This window comes from Benincasa hispida, chromosome 9 (genome assembly GCF_009727055.1).
Source record: "Benincasa hispida cultivar B227 chromosome 9, ASM972705v1, whole genome shotgun sequence".
Taxonomy (NCBI): Eukaryota; Viridiplantae; Streptophyta; class Magnoliopsida; order Cucurbitales; family Cucurbitaceae; genus Benincasa; species Benincasa hispida.
Genome location: NC_052357.1, coordinates 59,816,185 through 59,837,951, shown reverse-complemented (window position 1 = coordinate 59,837,951; position 21,767 = coordinate 59,816,185). Strand labels below are relative to the sequence as shown.

The window sequence follows — 21,767 nt, the reverse complement described above, 5'->3', positions numbered from 1 at the left end:
TTTTAATAATCGAATAAAATTTTCATTCATTTTTTTTTTATAAATCCAAATCATCGATTTTTTGGACTTTCTTTTTATAAATCCAAATCCCCAAATTCAATAGGTGAATCTCACTACAACTTTAAGTAATTTTTCTATTTTAATATTCCAACTAATCGTACATAGTATTTCCAGATATTTTGCAGATAATCTTCTTAAACTTTCTTATTTCAATTTTCATTCAAATATAATTGTATGTGTATAACATAAACAGAGTTGATTGGACATTAAAATATGACTCGAAGAAAAATTATGTAAGATTTGAGAATATTTGCAGTTCGTCCCAGTCTTCATCCTGGTCGAGACTTTACTAAAAAAAATAATAAATCACTGAAGTCAATGCTTAGTAAAAAAATATTAACATTTTCTTTTCAATCATGGTTGAAGTGCATTAGGATGAGTCACTACAACAATTAGTAAAAACAATATGCTACTTGTTAATGATGATAGATCATAGATAAAAATAGGGAAAATTAAAATGATATTGCCCTTTTATAAATTATTTAGGAAAATATTATTGTTTTAAAACTATTTGTAAAAATATTGTTGTTTTTTTTTTTAATAACAGGTCGAATTTTGAACCCTCGACCTTGCCCTTTCACTTTTCATTTGTAGGTCGAACTTTGAACCCTCGACCTTGCCATTTCTTTAACATTATTATTTTGAGTCTGTTTCATTATCATTCCAGAGACCTTCCTCTATCAAAAGATCGTATTTCTAAATTTTTATAAGTTCCCCTGGAATTCCTTCCAAAGCTTGTTGAATAATTTTTATGGATTTTGTCATCTCAACAAGTCTGACTAAATAACGAGCTAATGAATCTCCTTCTTTTTGCCACTGAACTTCACAATCAAATTCGTCATAACACTCATAATTATTTGATGTGTTAAAAATAATTTTATATTAGGAGAGAGTAAGAAAGAGGAAGGGTAAGAGAGAGAGCGAGATTTTGAGAAAGAGAGATTATGAGAGAGCGAGAGTACACTTCAATTTTTGGGTCATCCGTACAAATTTCCTTTTTTTTTTCTTTTTTAATTATTACATATTCCACCTTCTTCTTTCTTCCTTTTTTTTCAATTTTCCATTTTATAAAAACAATATCTAAAAATATTTTATTATTTTATTTAAACTCTAAAAAATAATAAATTTTAAAAAAATAAAATCTCATAAAAATTTTAAAAATGTAAATTAAATATCTCATTTATATAAAATAATTACAAAAATCGATGTGTCCCATCAAGGAGCTGTCGCTCGATTTTGAGCTGGTTGTCGTCGTCGACTCGAACTTGAGGTTGCTCGGGTTCTTCTTGATGTTGCTCTGGTACCTCTGCAGCGGTTCATAATATAAATATTCATTATGCTCTCCACGACCCCGACCATGTCCATGCATGTATGAAGACGAAGGACCAGCCTTTGAGTCATAATGTCCTGAACCAAATGCTGGCATCATCATCATCGGACTAACATAATCAGTTTGATTCTGCGCCTGCATCATAGGGGGCAACTCTTCCACATTATGTGCAACCTCATCAAACTCATCCTCTTCCCGAATAGGTTCTCTACGTCTAAGAGCTGGTGGAGGAACAATAGGTATATCGTACATATAATGAATTTTCTCCATATAGCTTTGGTTGTCACTACATATAGCAAGAACCTGGTTCGGATCATTCACAACCTCACGGAGTCTATTGTTGTTCGATCTCTGTGAATTATAAAACAATTAGACAATATTTAAAATAAATTTAAATTAAAAATAATTAGATAATATTCATTCATTTATCAAATGACCCACAACTGCTTCCGGACGAGTGACGTAGCACCTTGTGATATTATTATACCAATGAATATATTCTGGAGTGACATCTGTGTCAAACTATTCAAGAGAAACCCCCACTGATTAACCCCACCCATCATTTGTAGTATATATGCTTGCACATATCTTATGACGATTTCCTCGTCTGTATCATCTGTGAGCTCACGAAATTGTGTTTCTAACCATATTAAACTTAATCTTGATCCTTTAATCTTGTCGCCAGTTGGGGTCGCACCGAGGTACAGTTGACAAATTTCTGACCAGTCATCGTACATCACTCCGGTGACTGGCTCACTGTCAACAGGTAACCCCAACAACACTTCTATGTCTTGTAGAGTGATAGTGCACTCTCCAACAGACATATGAAATGTATGCGTCTCGGGCCTCCATCTCTCGACCAAGGTTGTGATCAGATGTCAGTTCAACTGAATAAATCCTAATATGGCAACCCCATAGAATCCAGATGTGCGCAGTAGCGGTAGTATTCAAGGGTGGAGCATGATAGTACGTTGGAGAATTGTCTCTCGATGCCTGCAAGATATTTCTCCAGTAGTACGATCTCGCCATACAACAGATGATCGATGAATGGCCTGGTCGTACAAAACATCAAGATCAACAGGTTTTGGGTTTAAAGCCATGATCTGAAAAAAATATATATATATATTTATTTCTCAATTAAAAAAAAATTGTTTCTCAATTAGAAGAATAATGTACAAATTAATTAAAATAATAATGTACAACTTAATTAAAAAAACAATGCACAACTTAATTAGAAGAATAATGTACCACTTAATTAAAAGAATAATGTACAACTTAATTAAAAGAATATTTTAATAATGTTCTTTTGAGGCTAGTAAATTCCACACTGTTAAGTAAATTCTTTTGAGGCTAGTAAATTCCACAACTTAATTAAAATAATATTTTAATAAAGGAAATTGAATATACAATAAAAAAAGGAGGATCTCGCTCATGAGCAGGACCTTACTCATGAGCGAGATTTCCTTCACCTACTTATCTTTTATTGTATATTCAATTTTTTTATTATAAAGTTATACATTATTCTTTTAATTAACTTGTACATTATTCTTTTAATTAATTAATATATTTAATATATATGTGTGTATATATATATACTATTCTTTTAATTGACTATAATTGAATAAGTCTGAAAAAATATGGTCAACCTTGATTTTATTATCAAGTAAATTAAAAAAAGGTGAAATAAGTAAATAGAATAATAGAGAAAAGTGAGGGTAAATTCACTCAGAATATGCAGTGTGCGGGTAAAGAATAATGTAAAGTGTTATTGATTACAATAAAAAAATTGAATATACAATAAATTATAATAAAAAAATTGAATATACAATAAAATGAATATATAATAAAAAAAATATTTATTTTTCAATCCCTAACTATTTGGAGCCCGTTTTAGTAACGAAAGATACTTCCTTCGATTATGTCCTGACTGATTACAAAATCCACATCGTTGTCAAGTAGCTGGTTCGTTCCAATCCATCTCGTTGTGATAACGTGAACTTTCAGTCTACCAGGTTTTCTCAACAACGATGGATCATGATGTAAGACGGGCATATTAGGGTGCGTGATCCAGTAATCTTCATGCGATACAGGTTGAAATTAAGGAGAGTAACATTCAGCATACGTTGACAATTTGTAATAGTCCTCAATAAAATCTTCGTAGTTCATGCTAAAATGTGAGTAAACGACCATAAAATGCGAGCATGGAATGCCAAATGCTTGCCACTTGTTACATGAATAGTACCGCTCAGACCCGTTTAGCCTCAATATTTGAACGTTTTCTCCTTTGGCATTGAGATTATGACGTCCGGTCTTCACATGAAACACACCTTCATACCGATCGTATGATTGTACTTCATGTTTATTAGATCGTGCAGCCCATTTATTTATTTTCTCGTGTGCGTACATGGATTTTTACTCCACTTAGTATTATAAAATATGTTTGAAATAAATTATTTATAAATTATATATATATATAAAATAATATTACCGGGTGTATTTATCTTGACGTTGCAATGCATCCTTTATTTATTCTCTTCTTTTCTCGAAATAGTTCACGTATTTGAAGAATGTTATCTGAGCAAGAGCATTTATAGACAACATTCTAGCTCCTTTGAGGACTTCATTTATGCACTCTGATAGATTTGTCGTCATCCACCCATATCTTAATCCTCCATTATGTGCTCGAGTCTATTGCTCTTAACTAATATTGTAAAAAAAACTCAGACAACTCCGATTTATTTCTTTGATATCTTCAATTGCTTTGTTAAACTTTCGAATTTGAAACTGATACCCGACACGATAAACATAATTTTTCAATGAATTAAATTTATATTTTTTTATTGAAGTTGCTGACGATATGTCGTAAGCATAAACGATGGTGACATTTCGGTCCTGTCCAACCATTTGTTGGGTTGTTCACTACTGTGATTATATCAGCATGTCGACCTGAAATTAAACACACCTCTTCGTGTGTTACAATTTCTCTCAGGTGCTTTAGGAACCATCCCCATGAGTCTGCGGACTCTTCATCAGCAACGGTAATTGCAAGTGGAAGAAAATGGTCATTCGAGTCAACTGATGTAGCAATGAACAGTTTCCCTCTATATTTGCCATACAAGTGTGTACCATCTATCTGAATTATCGGCCGACATTTATTGTATTTAGTAAGCGTTTATTTAACTCTCCATTCTACATGTGTTCCGGGATTGGTCTGCTTAATCATATATAACCACCCAGGCAACAATTTATAAGACTCATCCCAATCACCGAACATGTTAGCCAACGCTTTTTTTTTTCCCTCCCATTCCCTATGGTAAGGAACATGATATCCAAACTTTTATTTGATGTCGGACTACAGTTGTGCCACACTGATAAATGGTTTTTCTCTTACGACGTCACAAAACTCCAGTGCAATCATCGATGAATCCAATTGCACGTGACTTTGACTTAGTTCTGAATAAAAACATGTATGCTGCTCGTCATACTTAGTGATCTCGAATAAGCCATGCGATTTTTTATTTATTGCACGAAGTCTCCACTTGCAACCTTCCTCCCACTTCTTACACCGAATTGTCCAAATCGTCGGTGTAGATTCAACAACCTCGTATGGTGCGTGACACTTTATTGCAAAACATTTGACCACGTGTTGTAGCATTTTCCTGTCTTGACAAATCATCCCTTTATACAATTGCGTATTGTCAACATCCACAAGAGTTACAATTGGGTCATGTTCCCGAATGCTATCCAGTACATTTATATCCAAAGCATTGAAAATATCTGAAAGCATCTCATGTTCACAACCATCGAAATCCAACTCTTCAAATTCGTCAGTCGTTTTTGTTCTGAAGTCTCTGTACAGGTTGTTAGCTGCCATATCTTCATTATCACATGGTGATGCAACTGACTCTGGATCAGGATCGATACATTAAGTTGGATCTTCAAACTGGTTAAATGACGTATCAGGATCCATCCCTATCCTATTTACATTTACATACAAATGCACTACATTCGGCACTGGCATTGCCATTGAGAATATCAAGTTCATAGCTTGTGCATTCGAAATAGGAAATGGCATAAACCTTATTGATCCTGATGGTTCTAGATTGGGATGTTTATATATTATTTCTATCTGATTTGCTCCCATATCTACACTAAGTAACATCCCAACTATTTGAATGAATTGTTCAAATACAATTCCACTCCCACTTGGTGGTTGGTCATACTCAACTCCATCAATCATATTACCATTTGTAAACATAAAAATCCCAAGCATTTTGCCTACCATTTCTAAAAAAAAAAAAAAAAAAAAAAGAACAAACATCAATTTTTTGTATATACTTTTATAATAAGTATATTAAAAAATATTAAATTTTTAGTTTATTAAACATAAACTTTTTAGTTTTATGAACATCAATTTTTTTAAACATAACAATAGATTAAACTCTTAAACTATTTTAAACTAAACATAAATTAAAATTTTTATAACTATTTTTTAAAAATAACAACAAATTAAACTTTTCAAATAAAATGTGGTAAACTATAACTTATATTTCAAAAGTTAATACTAGAAAAATATCAATTATCACAAAAAATACAACAATATAAATATTTTTCATATGAATAAACTAAAATTTTCAAACTATATTAAACTTTGAAACTATACCAAACTTGTTAACATATCACAATAATTTTTATTAAACTATAAATAGCCAACTTCTAACATAACAATAAACTAAACATTTAACACTATAAACATCAGAAGTTAATACTATATAAATCAAATATCATAAGAATAAAAAAACCTAAACTTTTCAAATATCCATTGAGCTCCAAACACACAGATTCGACGGTTAGTTCTCTTTTTCTTTCAAAAAGTGACAACGTTCACCATTTTTTCCTGTTATTTGTTATATTGACAACAAGCTACAAAAAAAAAAAAAAAAAAAAATAGAACTATAAAAAAAATAAATAAGAACAAAAAATAAAATTTATAATTATTCTAAAAAATAAAAATTAGTAGAAGTAACGAACCATATCAAGTTGTTGAGAATAATTTTGTATTAAAACGAAATACAAAAGAAGAGAAAAAAAAAAAATGGATATGGAAATGGGAGGAGGGAGATGATTTCGAAGGCTTAATTTTCGGAAGCAATGAGGGGCATGAGCTATAAAAGGACAGCGAGCAAATCAAGGGGAGAGAGTGACAAAAAACCAAGGCGCAGTGAGCTAAAAACTATTATCGAGGGATATGAGTGAGCAAAAATGAGAGGGATGGTGGTTTAAAAGGATGTAGGTCGAGTGTTTTGAAAAACACTCGACCCACGTGTTTGGGGTGGTCGAAGAGGCATTAGCAATGGCAAAAGCATGAATCGCCCGTCAATGAATGCCAGGGATCGGAGCAGAAGAAATCAATCAGTCAGTCAATGAATGTAGGGGAATCGGAGCAGGAGGCAAACATGGTGCATAGGACCTCACAAATTTTTATCAGACTTATTCAATATATCATTTTAATATAATGCAACTTTTCATTAAAACTTAGTTCAACTATAGTTATTAGTGTAAAAAATTTTGTTATTGTGTTATTTTTCTAATATATAGCCTTTTATTCTCATTGGTTCCATTTTTTTGGTATATATAATTTTTAATTAATAATATATATTTCTATGAAAGTAAAGTAAAGTAAACGACATATGAGCGAGATTCCGTCGAGCATATTCTTTAACAAACTGTCTCCCTCACGAGATTCAGCCCACACTTCTAGCAAGATTCCTTATAGAGCGAGATCCCATCACAAAATTAGCAAGATTTCCTTCTAGAGCGAGATTCTCAAAGCTTCTTTAACAAACTGTCTTTTTACGAAGCTCACGAGATTTAGCCCACATTCTAGCGAGATTCCCTTTCTTAGAGCGAGCTCCCCATCCACAAATATTAGCGAAATTTCCTTCTAGAGCGAGACTCCTCAAGCATTTCTTTAATAAACTGTCTTTTCCTAGCGATTGCTCACGAGATTCAGCCCACATTCTAGCGAGAATTCCTTATTAGAGCGAGATCCCCATCACAAAATTAGCGAGATTTCCTTTAGAGCGAGATTCTCAAAGTCATTTCTATTTAACAAACTACAATTCTTAAAGCGAAGCTCACGAGATTTAGCCCAACATTTCTAGCGAGTTCCCTTTTAAAGCGAGATCACCCATCACCCAAAAATTAGCAAATTCACATCATCTATAGAGCGAGATCCTAAGCCATTCTTAATAAACGTCTTCCTAGCGATGCTCACGAGTTCAAGCCCACATTTTCTAGCGAGATTCCTTTAGAGCGTTCCCATCACAAAATTTGCGAGATTCTTCAAAAGCAAGATCCTAAAAACATTTATTTAACAAACTGTCTTCTTACGCGATGCTTACGATGATTCAGCCCACATTTCTAGCGAGATTCCCCTTTATTTTAGAGCGAGATCCCTATCACAAAATTAAAGCGAGATTCCTTCTAAAGCGAGATCTCAAACATTTATTTAACAAACTGTCTTCTAGCGATCTGCTCACGAGATTCAGGCCCCACATTCTAGCAGATTTCTTCTAGAGCGATATCGCCCATCACAAACAATTAGCGAAGATTTTCCTTTTGTAGAGCGAGATCCTCATCATAAAAATAGTTTCATCCACTTATCTTCCTTGTCGATGGTTTGAAGTTCAATTTACGTATGTCAAACTTCAACTTTCGACAACTTAATATACAAAATTTAGCGAGATTCCCTTCCTAGAGCGAGATCCTCATCACAAAATTAGCGAGATTTCCTTTTCCTCTGTCGAGGGTTGAAGTTGTCGACATACATAAGTCGAAACTTCAACCCTTGACAACCCTAATATACATATTGTTTCCAAGTTTTTCTTTGTTTGTCGAGTTCTCAACGTTCGACCTCTATATTAATCGAATTCTCAACCCTCAACTTCTAGTCTCGAACTCCCAAAACAACAATATTTTTCTAATAAATTTTGAAAACAACAATATTAATATTAAATGTCCGATAAAAGTAATATAAGTGGATTTGAATTATATATCACTACTTACAAGTTTGCTTAGCTCAACAAGGTAAATATTATTTTTTCAGTGTTTTTTCACGAATATAATATAAACTAAATTTGTAATGAAAAGACAAGAAAGAAGTCACATCTTATATGTCGTACTACCTATCGTGAAGGACCTTTAGTAACTCTTATTTGAACAATGACATGACTAAATTGGATTTTTGGCTTATCAAAAGTATTTACCTTTAGCTTATCAATATCATATGCCTTTACGATACAAATGTACTATTATCGTCTATGTCATACATGGTGGCAATGATGAAATAATCCATTTTCATTACCGTGATTATTTAAAGAGGAAAGGACATTTGAAAACGCTATTGAAATAAATTCAAGCACACTAAACTTTTCAACTTTGTGTTAAACACAATCAAATTATCTAAGCCAAATTTTAATCAAATTAATTATTAATTTTCAAAACTTGACGTGCATTTTTTAAATTAGCTAAAAATAAACAAAATTAATAGTCAATTCTCTCTCCCTCCAACCATCCCTTTAAATTTAATATCATAGATAGTTGCTTATCCATTTTAGCATTGGATTTTTGGCTTCTGTAGCTGATATAACCTAGCCTTTTCAAGAAAATATACCCTACTCCCACAAATAAATATAACTAAAAAAGAAAAAAAAAAAAACAAGAGAAATATATTAAAAAAGATTAATAATTTGCGATACAATTATTTGTTGAATAGACGAACTGATAAGGAATGTTTATAATTGAAAATTTCAGTTGAACAATAATTTCAACACTGTTGACAAAATCTATTTTTTATTTTTCAATGACAGATTTAAACCAATAATTTGAAGAAAATATCTAATATTATATATATAATAAACTATGAGGAAAAACATCTTGAAATTTCTATTTTTTTTCTTACAAAAATTCATAATTTTTATTTTGTTGGATTTCAATAATTTTTTAAACAAAAAAATTTCGACATTGAGATTATTACATGTTTTATTAATAGAGATGTGTTTGAATGAATAATCATATAATTTAATTTTTAAAGTTACCAATAATTTTATTTTATATAAGATTAAGTAGGAAAATAAAACTATTGAAATAGTGTATGTAAATAAAATTTGTCCAGATGGAGCAGATGTCTCGAGTGTCGAGGCCTTTAAATCCTCACTCTGTTGCCGTACAGTGCCATGCAGGTTTTGACTTTATACCATATATATCCTCTCTTTCTTCAAACACCAAAACGCCGCCGTATTTGCATTTGCAACGATTGGGAAATAAACTGACCGTTTCATCCATTCGCCAGCTGATGAATATGTTAATAGAATAATTTTTAAACTTTCGTTGAATTGATTCACCCTGAAAATAAACCCAATGTTTGATCAAATTAAGTAAAAAATAAATTTAAATAAAAATCTGATTTGTGCAGCAATAAATTAAATTGGGTTTTATTTATTTATTTAATTTTTAACCTGTAGTGGAAAACGACAGGGGTTTCCTCTTCTTGGATACCCTTATGGATTCTGTTCCCCAGAAATTTGTGTCTCTATTTTCAACACAATCCAAATTTACTGTCTTTTCTCTCTGTAAATTTATTTATGAATGAGTGTGACAACCTAAGCTATTCCCTCTTTTGTCCTTTGGATTCGTCTTCTATTTATTGTTTATTACAAATCTCTTTCTTTCTATCCATTGTCACACTTGCTGTATAAAGTGATGAAACAATTCTTTTATTATTATTAAAGGTATTTGGCAAAATGGGGTTAATTAGAGTGTTTATTCAACCACCATTTAAAAAAGTAAGTTAATTTAATTGGCTGTTACATAAATATATAAATTCAACTGGGGCTAGTGGTCCTCATGCTAATTCAGAATGCAAACCTTAGAGTTGGTGCAAACCAAACAGCCACCATGAGAATTAAAAAAAAATAAAAAAAAAATAGAAAAAGTATTACGTCAGCATTTCCTCTCCATTAATGTTTATAGTTCAAGGAAAAGCTTCTACTTTCTTTCTCACATTAATTTCAAAGACGGATTCCAAATACGTATTTCCCCACTTTATATATATATACACCACTCCATATAAATTTATTGAATGGGGCATCCATCCCCAAACTGTCATTTAATAATTGTTTGACGTAGTTTTGAAATATATGTATTGATTTTAAAATATAAAATAAAAAACTTAATAATTATCTATTTTAAGAATCTTCATTGAAGTGCTTTGTAATTTAAATTTACCAAGTCAAAATGTTCCAAATATGTTACAATAATTTGGCAACTTTATAGCCACCCTTGAAAAGAGAGGAATTGAAGTTGTATAACGTGTAAGAGAAGCATTGGTCAAAATTTGGGGGATATAGAGAGGCAAAAGAAAGAAAAACTACATGCTACCAACTGTTTATAGAAAAAAGGGAGACAAAAGAAGAGAGGAAAAGAAAGAGGTTGAGTTGTGGCATTGTGGGTGTGATATCAATCTTTAATCTTTTAATTATAAAAAATCAAACTTTAGCAATGGATTCCTTGCTTCAAACGCTCTCATTTACATTGACATAGCCTATTATAACAATGTGGTCATCGATAGTTTTTTTTTTACTACTATGGAATACCATACATTCTTTTTGTTTATATTATAATTTTGTCTATATAAATATTTGTAGATTTCATCTTAATGTTAGTAGGCCTCATCATATTTTTTAAAGTTCATTAATGTGATACACAATAAATGGAGGTAGTATAATTTTTTCCTCATTATAGGAAAAATTTTCAAGGTAGTCTCTTAATAAATGTTAGACGTGAATTTAAAAACTTATCGAGATTTAAATTGAAACGACCTCTAAAATTGAAGGGCATGAACTGATATTTTCTCTAAAATTAAACCAGTTAAAAAAAAGTTTTTTTTTTTTTTTTTTTTTTTTTTTTTTTTTTTTTTTAAAAAAAATCCATTAACACCAACCAATATGTTATACCTTTTTCGGTCTCATGTTTTGAAACGTTACACATTTAACATTTTAAGTTTTGAGTTTGGTTTTAATTTGGTCACTTAGTTTTAGAACGTTACAAATTTACTATTGAGATTTAAGTCTTATTTCAATTTGATACCTATAGTTCAAGATTTTTGCACTTTTAAACTATGTCTGTTAATTCATTTATAACAATCATAATTAATCAAGTTTCATTATTTTTCATTAATATTAAAATTTCATTTCATAATTATTTTAAAACAAATTGAAATCAAGATGGAAAATGAGTAGTTAATGAAAAATTGAATTTAGAAGTGTAAAATATTGAAATTTGGAGACTAAATCAAAACAAAATTCAAATTTCAAAGATAAAAATATAATATTTATAAGACGTACAAATTAAATTGTAACTAAAATTAAATTTTACGAATGTATAACCTTTTGAAATTCAAAAATTAAATTGAAATTATACCCAAAATAGGATAAAAGTATTTCCCCTAATTCTTTCATATATTCAATTATATAAAACTTTTAAACACGTTGTGACTACTTTTGATATAATTTAACCATAAGGGAAAAAAAAAAAAAAAAAAAAAGTAAGAAGAGAAGAAGCATGTGGTTGATAGGCTGGAGTGGAACAGAAGTTTATTCAAACATTCAATTGCGTTTGTCAGAAGTTTATTAAACCACTTCCAAATCGCACCCTCTTCCTATTCCCCACTTGCTTTTATTTCTTTCTTTATCATTTCCTTATTTTTCATTTTATGTTTATCTCAATTTATTTTCTTTACTTTTTAATTTTCATTATCATTATCATTTTTTTGTTTTTGTTTTTTATTCTAAAAAATGTATACACCTTTTTGAAAAATGTATTCCACTCTTCTCCATTTTCCAAAGACACGATAAACAGTTTCACAAGTGAATTCAAATTAATTTTCTGGCACCCTATTAAAAGCTTCCCAATGTTTAAACAAAAATGACAATGTGTACAATCAAAAGAGAGAACACGTGAACATGGAAATTATAATTTTTTTTAATATCACTTCTAATTAATTAGTTGATATTTGGTGCTAAGTTTGTTTTCAAATTATGTTTCTTTTTTATTAAATCTGAAAAAAATAGAAAATACCAATACTAGAAAAATAAGGAAGTTTAAATCTCAAAGCAACTACTGTTAACCGTTTTTTTAGATATTTTTTGCTCGAATTGTCCTTTATTTGTCTATTAAGAAAAATCTCCCCATTTTCCTATAAGTCTATCTCAAAATATTAATAAATAAAATATGAATTTCGAATACCCTAACAGACACATTTTTTCTCCAACGCATACACTAACATTTATTTCAGCGAACAGTTTCAGAAATTTTAAAAGCTTTATATTTAGTCTTAAAATGACAACAAACAGATAAAAGATTAAAATGAAAAATACTTTATGGGTCTTTAGATTTTAGTACTAATTTCTATTTAGTCTCTAAATTTCAATACACTATGTATCCTTAATTTTGGAGTTTGTTAGGTTTTAAAATGTTGCAATTTTATTTTTCATATTTGAGTTTTGTTTCAATTTGGTCCCACATCAAAACTTTTTTTTTTTAGTAAATATTCTCTTAGTTAAATGTCTATACAACTTCATTTTTCTTGCTGATTTTGAATTACTTCAAAAGATTGATCGACCCGTTCAATAGAATTTCAAAAGACCGAATCAAGTCCATTTTCGAATGGTCAATCCTATTGTTTACTTGAATTGCCTCGTGAGATGTTTCTTGGATCTAAAAGAGAGTACTTGAATTTTTTCAATAACTAAAAATTAATTTAAAAGAATTAAAAGACTTACAATTAATTGAGTTTCATTGTTTTTTCATTATTATTAAAATTAATTTTGAAATTTCATTTCACAATTATCTTCAATCAATTAATATAAAGTAAAAAATCAAAATTAAAAGTGTGAATCTTGAAATAAGTGGATCAAATAAAAATTAAATACAAAATTCGGAGACAAAAATGTGCTTTTTTAAGGATAAAATAAAATTAAAATTTCCTGTTATCTGATATATTTTCTATAACATAATGACTAATTCATGTTGAAATTACAAATCAAATCATACAAAAGTGTGCTGTGAAAAAAAAAAAGAATAAAAAAGGTAAAATCAAGTAAAGCGTGAGTAAGCCTTCCCGGTTTAAATTCATACATTAAAAAACAAAACAACTTGATTATAGTTTAACGTCACATCCAACTTTTCTTGATTGAATTTCAACCATAACAAAAAATTGTTATAAAGAATTAGATTAAGATTTTAAAAACATAAAAGAATTATTTGGAAAATTGCTACAAAAGTAAAGATGAAGTATTAGATTTTACATTTAAAGAAACAGAATTTATGGTTAAAAAAAATAGCCGAAGCAAAAATATGAAACAGTAGAATAATCAACTAAGAATGCAATAAAAACAAAAGAGGAGAGAGGAAAAAAAGAAAAAAAAAAGAAAAAAGAAAAACCGGCCGACAATAATATTAAACTTAGACAAGGATTAAGTTCAAAATTTGGAAGCATAAAAATGATAAAAAAAAAAAAAAGGATCTAATATCTTAAACGAAAAAATTCTAGATGAAAATTTGTGGAATTAATCACCCTCTTGTGAAAAATTAATATTCATATCTACAAATCCAATTACCGAAATAAAAAGAAATCAATCCGAAATGAAAATAAAATATAAATTAAATTTCCTGCAAATCAGTTTATTTATAAAAATTAAGATGCTTAATCAACCCACATTAATCATTACAACTATGCAAAAAGCACGAAGGCGTTAATTAATTAAAGCAAAATTTGGATTATGTACACGATACATCTCACGCAGCTTTTAATCGCAGCCGTATGTTGGTAACTAAAAGATCAGAGAGCAGAAATTTAATGTTAAGGTGGGCCAGGCGGGGAAGGAAAATAGGGGATGGGTTTGACTTAGGAGAAATGGACGGTTGTGATGGTGGGGATGTAGAGTAAAAGCGGTGTAGAGGAGTGTAGCCGAAATGACGGGAAAATAACAAAGAGATGAGCTGTAGAGAAGGAGTGACGGTGGTCCATAGTGGCAGCGTAATGTAAATACTAACAAATCGAACTTTCTAAACTATCGGGTACAGCTAAGGTGTAGCTTCTTCAGCAAAACAGGCGCGGGGACTGGGAGGGACTCATCCGTCATTATTCCTTTTATCCCATGGTCAAATCTGTCCAACTAAATCTCTCTCTCTCTCTCTTTTAATTTAATTTTCTTTTTCGACTGTCTCTCATTAAGAATATTAAAATTTAAAATTCTTCTAAATATTATTTTGATATAAAAAGGAAATTTTAATTTCAAATAAGTCGAGGAAAAAAATTTAAAAAGGAGATGGTTTTGGAGCTTTTCCAACGTCCTGGCTTTTTTTAGTGGACACACCGAGTCCGAATATTTTCATTTTTTCACCTCTCTCACCCACCCTCCCGCTCCTGCTCCACTACCGTCGTCGCCGTTGTTGTCGCTGTCGTCCTCGCCACCGTCACTTTTCCTTCGCAGCCGCTGCCTGCCGATCAACGAATCCTCGCTTTGGATCTTCATTGCTGGAATTTCAACTGCTTCGCTTTCTTTACTTTCACGCTTTCACTATTCCTTCTCTCTAAACCGAGTGTTTCCTCTTTTCTACCTCATATCTGATACCTCCTCCTCCAAGCTGCATTTCTATTTGTAAGTCGATTTCGAGTTCTTTTGCGTTCTCTTTTCTTCTTGAGCTTTTGCTTGTGTTTGTTGCCGCTTCCGAATTCGGAGGACGCTGCGAGCGTCTGTTTGGTTATGAAATTGTTCTGTTCTCGCAATCGCTATGTTTTTCATTTCTGAGTTTTTTTTCCCTTTCTCTAATTTGATGTGGATTCTTATTTTTTTTTTCTTTGGTGGAAATATCTTCTTCTGTTCTGTCGGTAATTGCTTCCACTTTTTCTTCTAATTAAATTTGGTTTTCAAGTGTAGAGCGATTTTAATTTCAACTTGGAATTCGGATAACCGTCTTTTTCATGGTGTGGTATCAGTGCATTTTTTCGCCGCGTTTATTGTAAATCACTACTGTTAGTCTTAAACTACTTTGGACCATTTTCTAATTAATTTGGATCTCGCTTTGCCTGAGAACATTATTGATTCTTTCTTGTGTTTGTGAATTATGTTTACTCTTATCTTCTGTTTTTTAATAAAAGAATTGTACATTATCTCCAAGAGACGCCAATTGTCTCCTGGACTTGATGATCTTCGTCTAGCAATGGTTCTCTGCTTAGATCTCGATGGTTCCTTTACTAAATAGATAGTAAAGACATCGTTAACATGCAAGCCTATTTGAATCGTTTTTAGTCATTCGACTTATTTCTGAATCATTCCACTAAATTTCTCCTCTGAAATTATGAGTTAGCTTTCTGGAGATGAGTGGTGGAGTTTCTAACTGCCATCCTTTAAATTTCTTCCTGTTCTGGTGTATCTATGTAGCTACTTTTTATCCTGGTGTTGTTTGTGTCTCATAAATAGCATTTACACGGCGTTTGGATGTGGTCTGTTTTGTTGCTAAAAATGTGGGCTTAAAGAATTGAATTTCCATTTTTGGAACCTTACACTTTCATCACTCCATTCCTGCAAAAAGTTGCGCAGTTACTTCCCCTAATCTGTGCCCACTGGCCACTACCCTTATTTGACCTTGTTGATTTGGGCTTTCCATTTTCTGGAAACTGTGAGGTTTTCTTTTTCTTATAAATTCCTTTCACGTTTCATACGCAATAGATACAATGTGTCATAGAAAACATCAAGTATCACTTCAGATAAATAAGAACCAAGTAATACCTCTGGCAGCATCCACTAAGCGATGATGCCATTAGAAGTTTGGGACTCTAATTTTGACGGAATCTTGGTTTAGAGCTTCAGAGTAGTCTATTCTTTCCCTTTTCTACTTGATCAATTTACCATATGTTACTGCAATTTATGCAGCCTGGAATGGACCGACGAGGTTGGCCCTGGAAGAAGAAATCATCTGAGAAGACAGCAGAGAAGGCTAATGCATCAGAGTCGGCTGGAAGTCAGGGTGATCAGGTAATTAGCAAAACTAACATCCCCTCCCCATCTATTAAATCATTACTGTTCACTGGGGTTGTTCAGTAGTACTGTTATTACAATAATTCTCTTTCTTCCCCACAGTAATTTTAGATAATGGTGGTGGGATTTGTTTTTGTAATAGCAATTTATTTTGTATTAAACTTGAACGAATTTTCTTAACACTTTTCGTTCTTTCTTTGTACAGGATGGCTTTAAAAAGCCAAGTTATGTACAAATCTCTGTTGAGTCGTATTCACATCTTACTGGTTTGGAGGATCAAGTAAAAACACGCGATCAACAAATCCAGACACTGGAGGATGAGATTAAAGAGCTCAATGAGAAACTGTCAGCTGCACAGTCAGAGATGACTACAAAGGACAACCTAGTGAAACAGCATGCTAAAGTTGCTGAAGAAGCTGTTTCAGGTATTATAGTTAGCTGGTATATTGAGAGAGAAGACATTTATCGTAAACTTGAGGTAATTGGAATTTTCTGCTTATTCTGTATGGTTCGTTACAAACCAATGCCTTCTCTACAGGTTGGGAGAAAGCTGAAGCAGAAGCTCTGGCATTAAAAAACCATTTAGAGACTGTGACACTGTCCAAGCTCACTGCTGAAGATCGGGCATCACATTTGGATGGTGCTCTGAAGGAATGCATGAGACAGATAAGAAATTTGAAAGAAGAACATGAACATAAATTGCAAGACGTTATTTTCACCAAGACTAAGCAGTGGGACAAAGTTAAACTTGAGTTGGAATCGAAAATGGCAGACTTAGACCAAGAACTTCTTAGGTCTGCTGCTGAGAGTGCTGCACTTTCAAGGTCATTACAAGAACGTTCCAACATGCTTATTAAAATAAGTGAAGAAAAGTCACAAGCTGAGGCTGAGATTGAGTTGCTGAAGGGCAACATTGAATCTTGTGAAAGAGAAATAAATTCACTTAAATATGAATTACATATAGTTTCCAAGGAGCTAGAAATTCGTAATGAAGAAAAGAATATGAGTATGAGGTCTGCTGAAGCAGTCAACAAGCAACACCTGGAAGGTGTCAAGAAAATAACAAAACTGGAAGCAGAATGTCAAAGATTACGCGGTCTTGTCCGGAAGAAATTGCCCGGTCCTGCTGCACTTGCTCAAATGAAGCTAGAGGTTGAAAGTTTAGGCAGGGAATATGGAGACACTCGAGTAAGGAAGTCACCTAGTAGGCCTCCAACTCCACATATGTTATCTGTGCCTGACTTTTCCCTTGATAATGCACTAAAATTCCAAAAGGAGAATGAGTTCCTCACAGAACGAATGTTAGCCATGGAGGAGGAAACAAAGATGCTTAAAGAGGCTTTGGCAAAGCGTAATAGTGAATTGCAGACTTCCAGGAGTATGTGTGCCAAGACAGCTAGTAAGCTTCAAAATTTGGAGGCACAACTCCAAAATGGCAATCACCAAAGAAGCTCCCCAAAGTCTGTTGTTCAGTACACTGCCGATGGCTTTTCATGCCAAAACACCAGCCATCCTCCCAGCTTGACTTCTATGTCTGAAGATGGAAATGAGGATGGCCAGAGTTGTGCAGATTCTTTATCCATAGCGGCAACCTCTGACATTTCCCAATTCAGGGAGAAGAGAAATGAGAAATTAAGTAAAACTGAAAGTGGAAGTCACTTGGGGCTCATGGATGATTTTCTGGAAATGGAAAAATTGGCATGCCAATCAAATGAGCCAAACGAAGCCATCCTTGCTTCAGATAGTTCAAACTTTAAGGCCTCTGAAGTTGTGCACCAGGAGTCCAATGGTATCCAGTCGGAACAGCTTCTAGTTTCAAGTCCATCTACAGATGTTGTATCTTCTAGTGTCGATCTGTCAACAGAGTGCACTGATTCCGATGGATTGCCTCTGTTGAAACTCCGATCAAGAATATCTATGATTTTTGAGTCTATTTCAAAGGATGCGGATACTGGGAAAATTTTGGAGGATATTAAATGCATTGTGCAGGATGCTCATGATGCACTTCAGCAACCCACAATCAGTTGTTTGAGTTGTGTTTCTGAAGTGCAATCCCCTGATACGACATGTGACAGGCAAGCCAATCCTGATGATGCTGGGTTAGGAGTAGAAAGAGAAATTGCTTTATCCAAGCTTGCTACACACAATCAGCCTATGAGCCAAGAGCTGGAAGCTGCCATCACACAAATTCATGAATTCGTTATGTTCCTTGGGAAAGAAGCTTCCAGAGTTCATGATACAGTATCTCCAGATGGGAATGGACTGGGTCAAAAAGTTGAGGAATTCTCAGCCACTTTTAGTAAAATTGTGCATGCAAACACTAGTTTGGTGGACTTTGTTATTATTCTGTCTCATGTTTTATCTGAAGCCAGTGAGCTCAGATTTAGTTTCATTGGATGCAAGGATTCTGATGGAGATACTAATAGTCCTGATTGCATTGATAAGGTTGCTTTACCAGAGCACAAGGTTGTCCAAAATGACTCACTGGACGAAAGATATACAAACGGTTGTTCCCATATTTCTAGTCCAACTTCTGATCTAGAAGTTCCTTATGATGGAAATCTAGTCTCCAGCTATGAATCAAATTCCAGATTACCCAAAATCTCATCAGAGGACATTGAAGAGCTAAAATTAGCCAAGGAGAACCTGTCAAAGGACCTAGCAAGATCTACGGAGGATCTTGAGGCAACAAAACGTAAACTGCAGGAAACAGAGCAGCTGCTAGCAGAATCTAGATCACAGTTGGCTTTTGCTCAAAAGTCAAACAGCTTATCCGAAACACAGCTGAAATGTATGGCAGAGTCATACAGGTCACTTGAAGCACGTGCAGAGGATTTGGAAACTGAACTAAATCTTTTACGAGCTAAATCTGAAGCTTTGGAGAATGATCTTCAAGATGAGAAGAGGAATCATCACGAAGCTTTGTCCAAGTGCCAGGAGCTGCAAGAGCAACTAGAAAGGTTAGTCTTGTACTTATATCTCTGTTGCGCTCAAACAGCATAACGGCCGCCTATATAAATTATATTTATGCAAAACGTTAGATGATGGACATTTATATGACTGGTCCTAAATATCACCATCCAATTCCTCCCCGTCATGTCTGATTTTGTTAGATGGACCTTCTGTTTTCTTTTTTCATTTTAGTTTGTTTCCAAATCTAATTTTCATCTCCTCTGTCTCGCATTGCAGGAATGAGGTTTGCGCTATGTGTTCTTCAGCTATTGATGCTGATCCCCAGAAGAGCCAGGTAAAGTTGAATACTTTTTCCTTTTTTAAATTGCTTTAATCTCCAGAAACGCTCTAGAATTATCATCATTACATATTCAGGAACGAATGAGCCCCCCCCCTCGGAAACGCCACTGCAATGTTTATTGAACTTGGTAATTCTCTTGTAATATTAGGAGATAGAGTTGACTGCTGCTGCAGAGAAGTTGGCAGAATGTCAAGAAACAATTTTTCTTCTTAGCAAGCAGTTGAAATCTCTGCGACCCCAACCGGATTTTGCTGGATCTCCATTCAGCGAGAGAAGTCATAGAGGTGAAGAGTTTACGGAGGATGAACCATCTAAAAGTGGCACCAATCTTCTGGACCTCGATCGGTCTGAAATGGATACTGCCACTTCTACGATGACGCCCATTATTGGTGCAGAATCCCCTTGTAGTGCTTCTGATGGCGAAGGAGGAAGCTTCTTGAGATCACCTATCAATTCAAAACAACCAAAACACAGACCAACCAAGTCAAGCTCCTCTTCCTCCTCCTCTGCTCCAACTCCAGAGAAACAAACTCGAGGCTTTAGTCGATTCTTCTCCTCGAAAGGAAAGAACAGTCATTAGGCGTGCTACTCTCTTGCATGATGATATGATTCTGTTTAAAATATTTCATTCAATAATATAAATAGATTAAAAAAAAAAAAAAACCAAACATAGACATCTAAGATTTTTAGATGGGAAGTCAGTTTTGGGAGCTCTATGTCGTAAAAGTTAGCACATAAAATGATGCTTTCAAAGGCCTCTTCTAGCTTCTGTATGTACCTAATGCTGTACATTATATTCACATCTGTTAAAATTTTCTTTCTTTTCTTCTTCTTTGTGTTTCTCTCCCCCTTCAGCGTGGTTTTTTTTGAACTGGAACACATGTAATGCAAATATATTCTTACTTTTAACAATGATTCTTAGGTGCGATTTGGACTGGACTTTTATAAATCAAATTATGGATTCAATTGGGTCTTGGTTTTATTGGATTTTTGGGTATGTAATTGCAGGGATAAACAAGGCACATGAAGTATAGGAGCATAGGCAGTACCATGTGGGGTAATTTAATCACATGGTTCAGTTCAACCAAATCAATGACAGCTAAAACTGTTGGTCCGTAGTTGAAGTATGCTGTACAAAAACAGTACACTGTATATTTATACAGTTCTTCAATCCATAACCATGCAAGTATCTTGCTTCAATTATTATTAACCGCCTTCCATTAATTAAAAGGCCCTTTGACTTTATGATCAAACTAGCTCAGAGTGGGTGAAATGTAGCAATGTCACTCGATCATTATCTAGATAAATTTCCATTTTTTTCCCCAACAGAATGCTTTCCATTTTTAACAAGTTCTGCACGAACTACATTATAACTTGTTTCAACCAATTCATAAAGAGTCCATAAGATAAAAAAAATCGTAATAATAATTTTCCTCATTTATGTTTTGGACCTTTGGTCATAAAGATAAAAATAAATATTTCATTTAATAATGGATAAAAAAAATCAAATTATTATGTACGTTTGATGATATGAATCGTCCAGAGCATCATATTGTTATTTATGTTTTATTTCATAACTTTGATGTAATTTTAGTATTTTTCAATTTTATCATTTTTATGACATAGTAAGTAGGGATATTTTTGTATTTTTGTTATGATTAATGACGTGTCATTAGAATTTCACTGGGAAGCTATATAAAATCTTGCCATTAAGTTGTGTTACAAAGTTTTACGATAAATCAAATTTCGTCTTTGTGCTTCTTTCAAGTTAGCGAGAAGAGCCTTTTGAATTTTGTAATTCATGTACTGAGTTGAATGCCAAGAACATTCAAATGAGATTGATCGTTCAAATCTTGGGTAATGAATTTTCAAGAGTTTTGATCTTAAAAAAATTGTCTAATCTAATCCTTAGGGTTGAAATCATATTGATTGGGAACTTTTAGTGATTAAGAATTAAGAGTTCTCATATCTAAAAGTTTCTAATTCCAATTTGCTAGGGTTGGTTAGAGATTCAAATCTC

The 21,767-nt window shown here is 32.8% G+C and overlaps 1 protein-coding gene across 2 annotated transcripts; it reads left to right on the top strand.

Moving 5' to 3' along the window:
- The first annotated feature begins 14,772 nt into the window (after window positions 1-14,772).
- On the top strand, window positions 14,773-20,577 carry LOC120085555 (filament-like plant protein 4). 2 transcript variants are annotated; one of them, XM_039041584.1, is made up of 6 exons: window positions 14,773-15,114; window positions 16,390-16,491; window positions 16,700-16,919; window positions 17,033-19,454; window positions 19,684-19,741; window positions 19,896-20,577. In XM_039041584.1, the coding sequence occupies exons 2-6, from the start codon at window positions 16,396-16,398 to the stop codon at window positions 20,325-20,327; spliced, it is 3,228 nt and encodes a 1,075-aa protein (XP_038897512.1). In that variant the 5' UTR covers window positions 14,773-15,114; window positions 16,390-16,395; the 3' UTR covers window positions 20,328-20,577. The 2 variants fall into 2 exon arrangements, with proteins under 2 accessions (XP_038897512.1, XP_038897511.1); XM_039041583.1 differs by lacking the exon at window positions 14,773-15,114 and having other exon boundaries at window positions 16,384-16,491.
- Window positions 20,578-21,767: the final 1,190 nt, after the last annotated feature.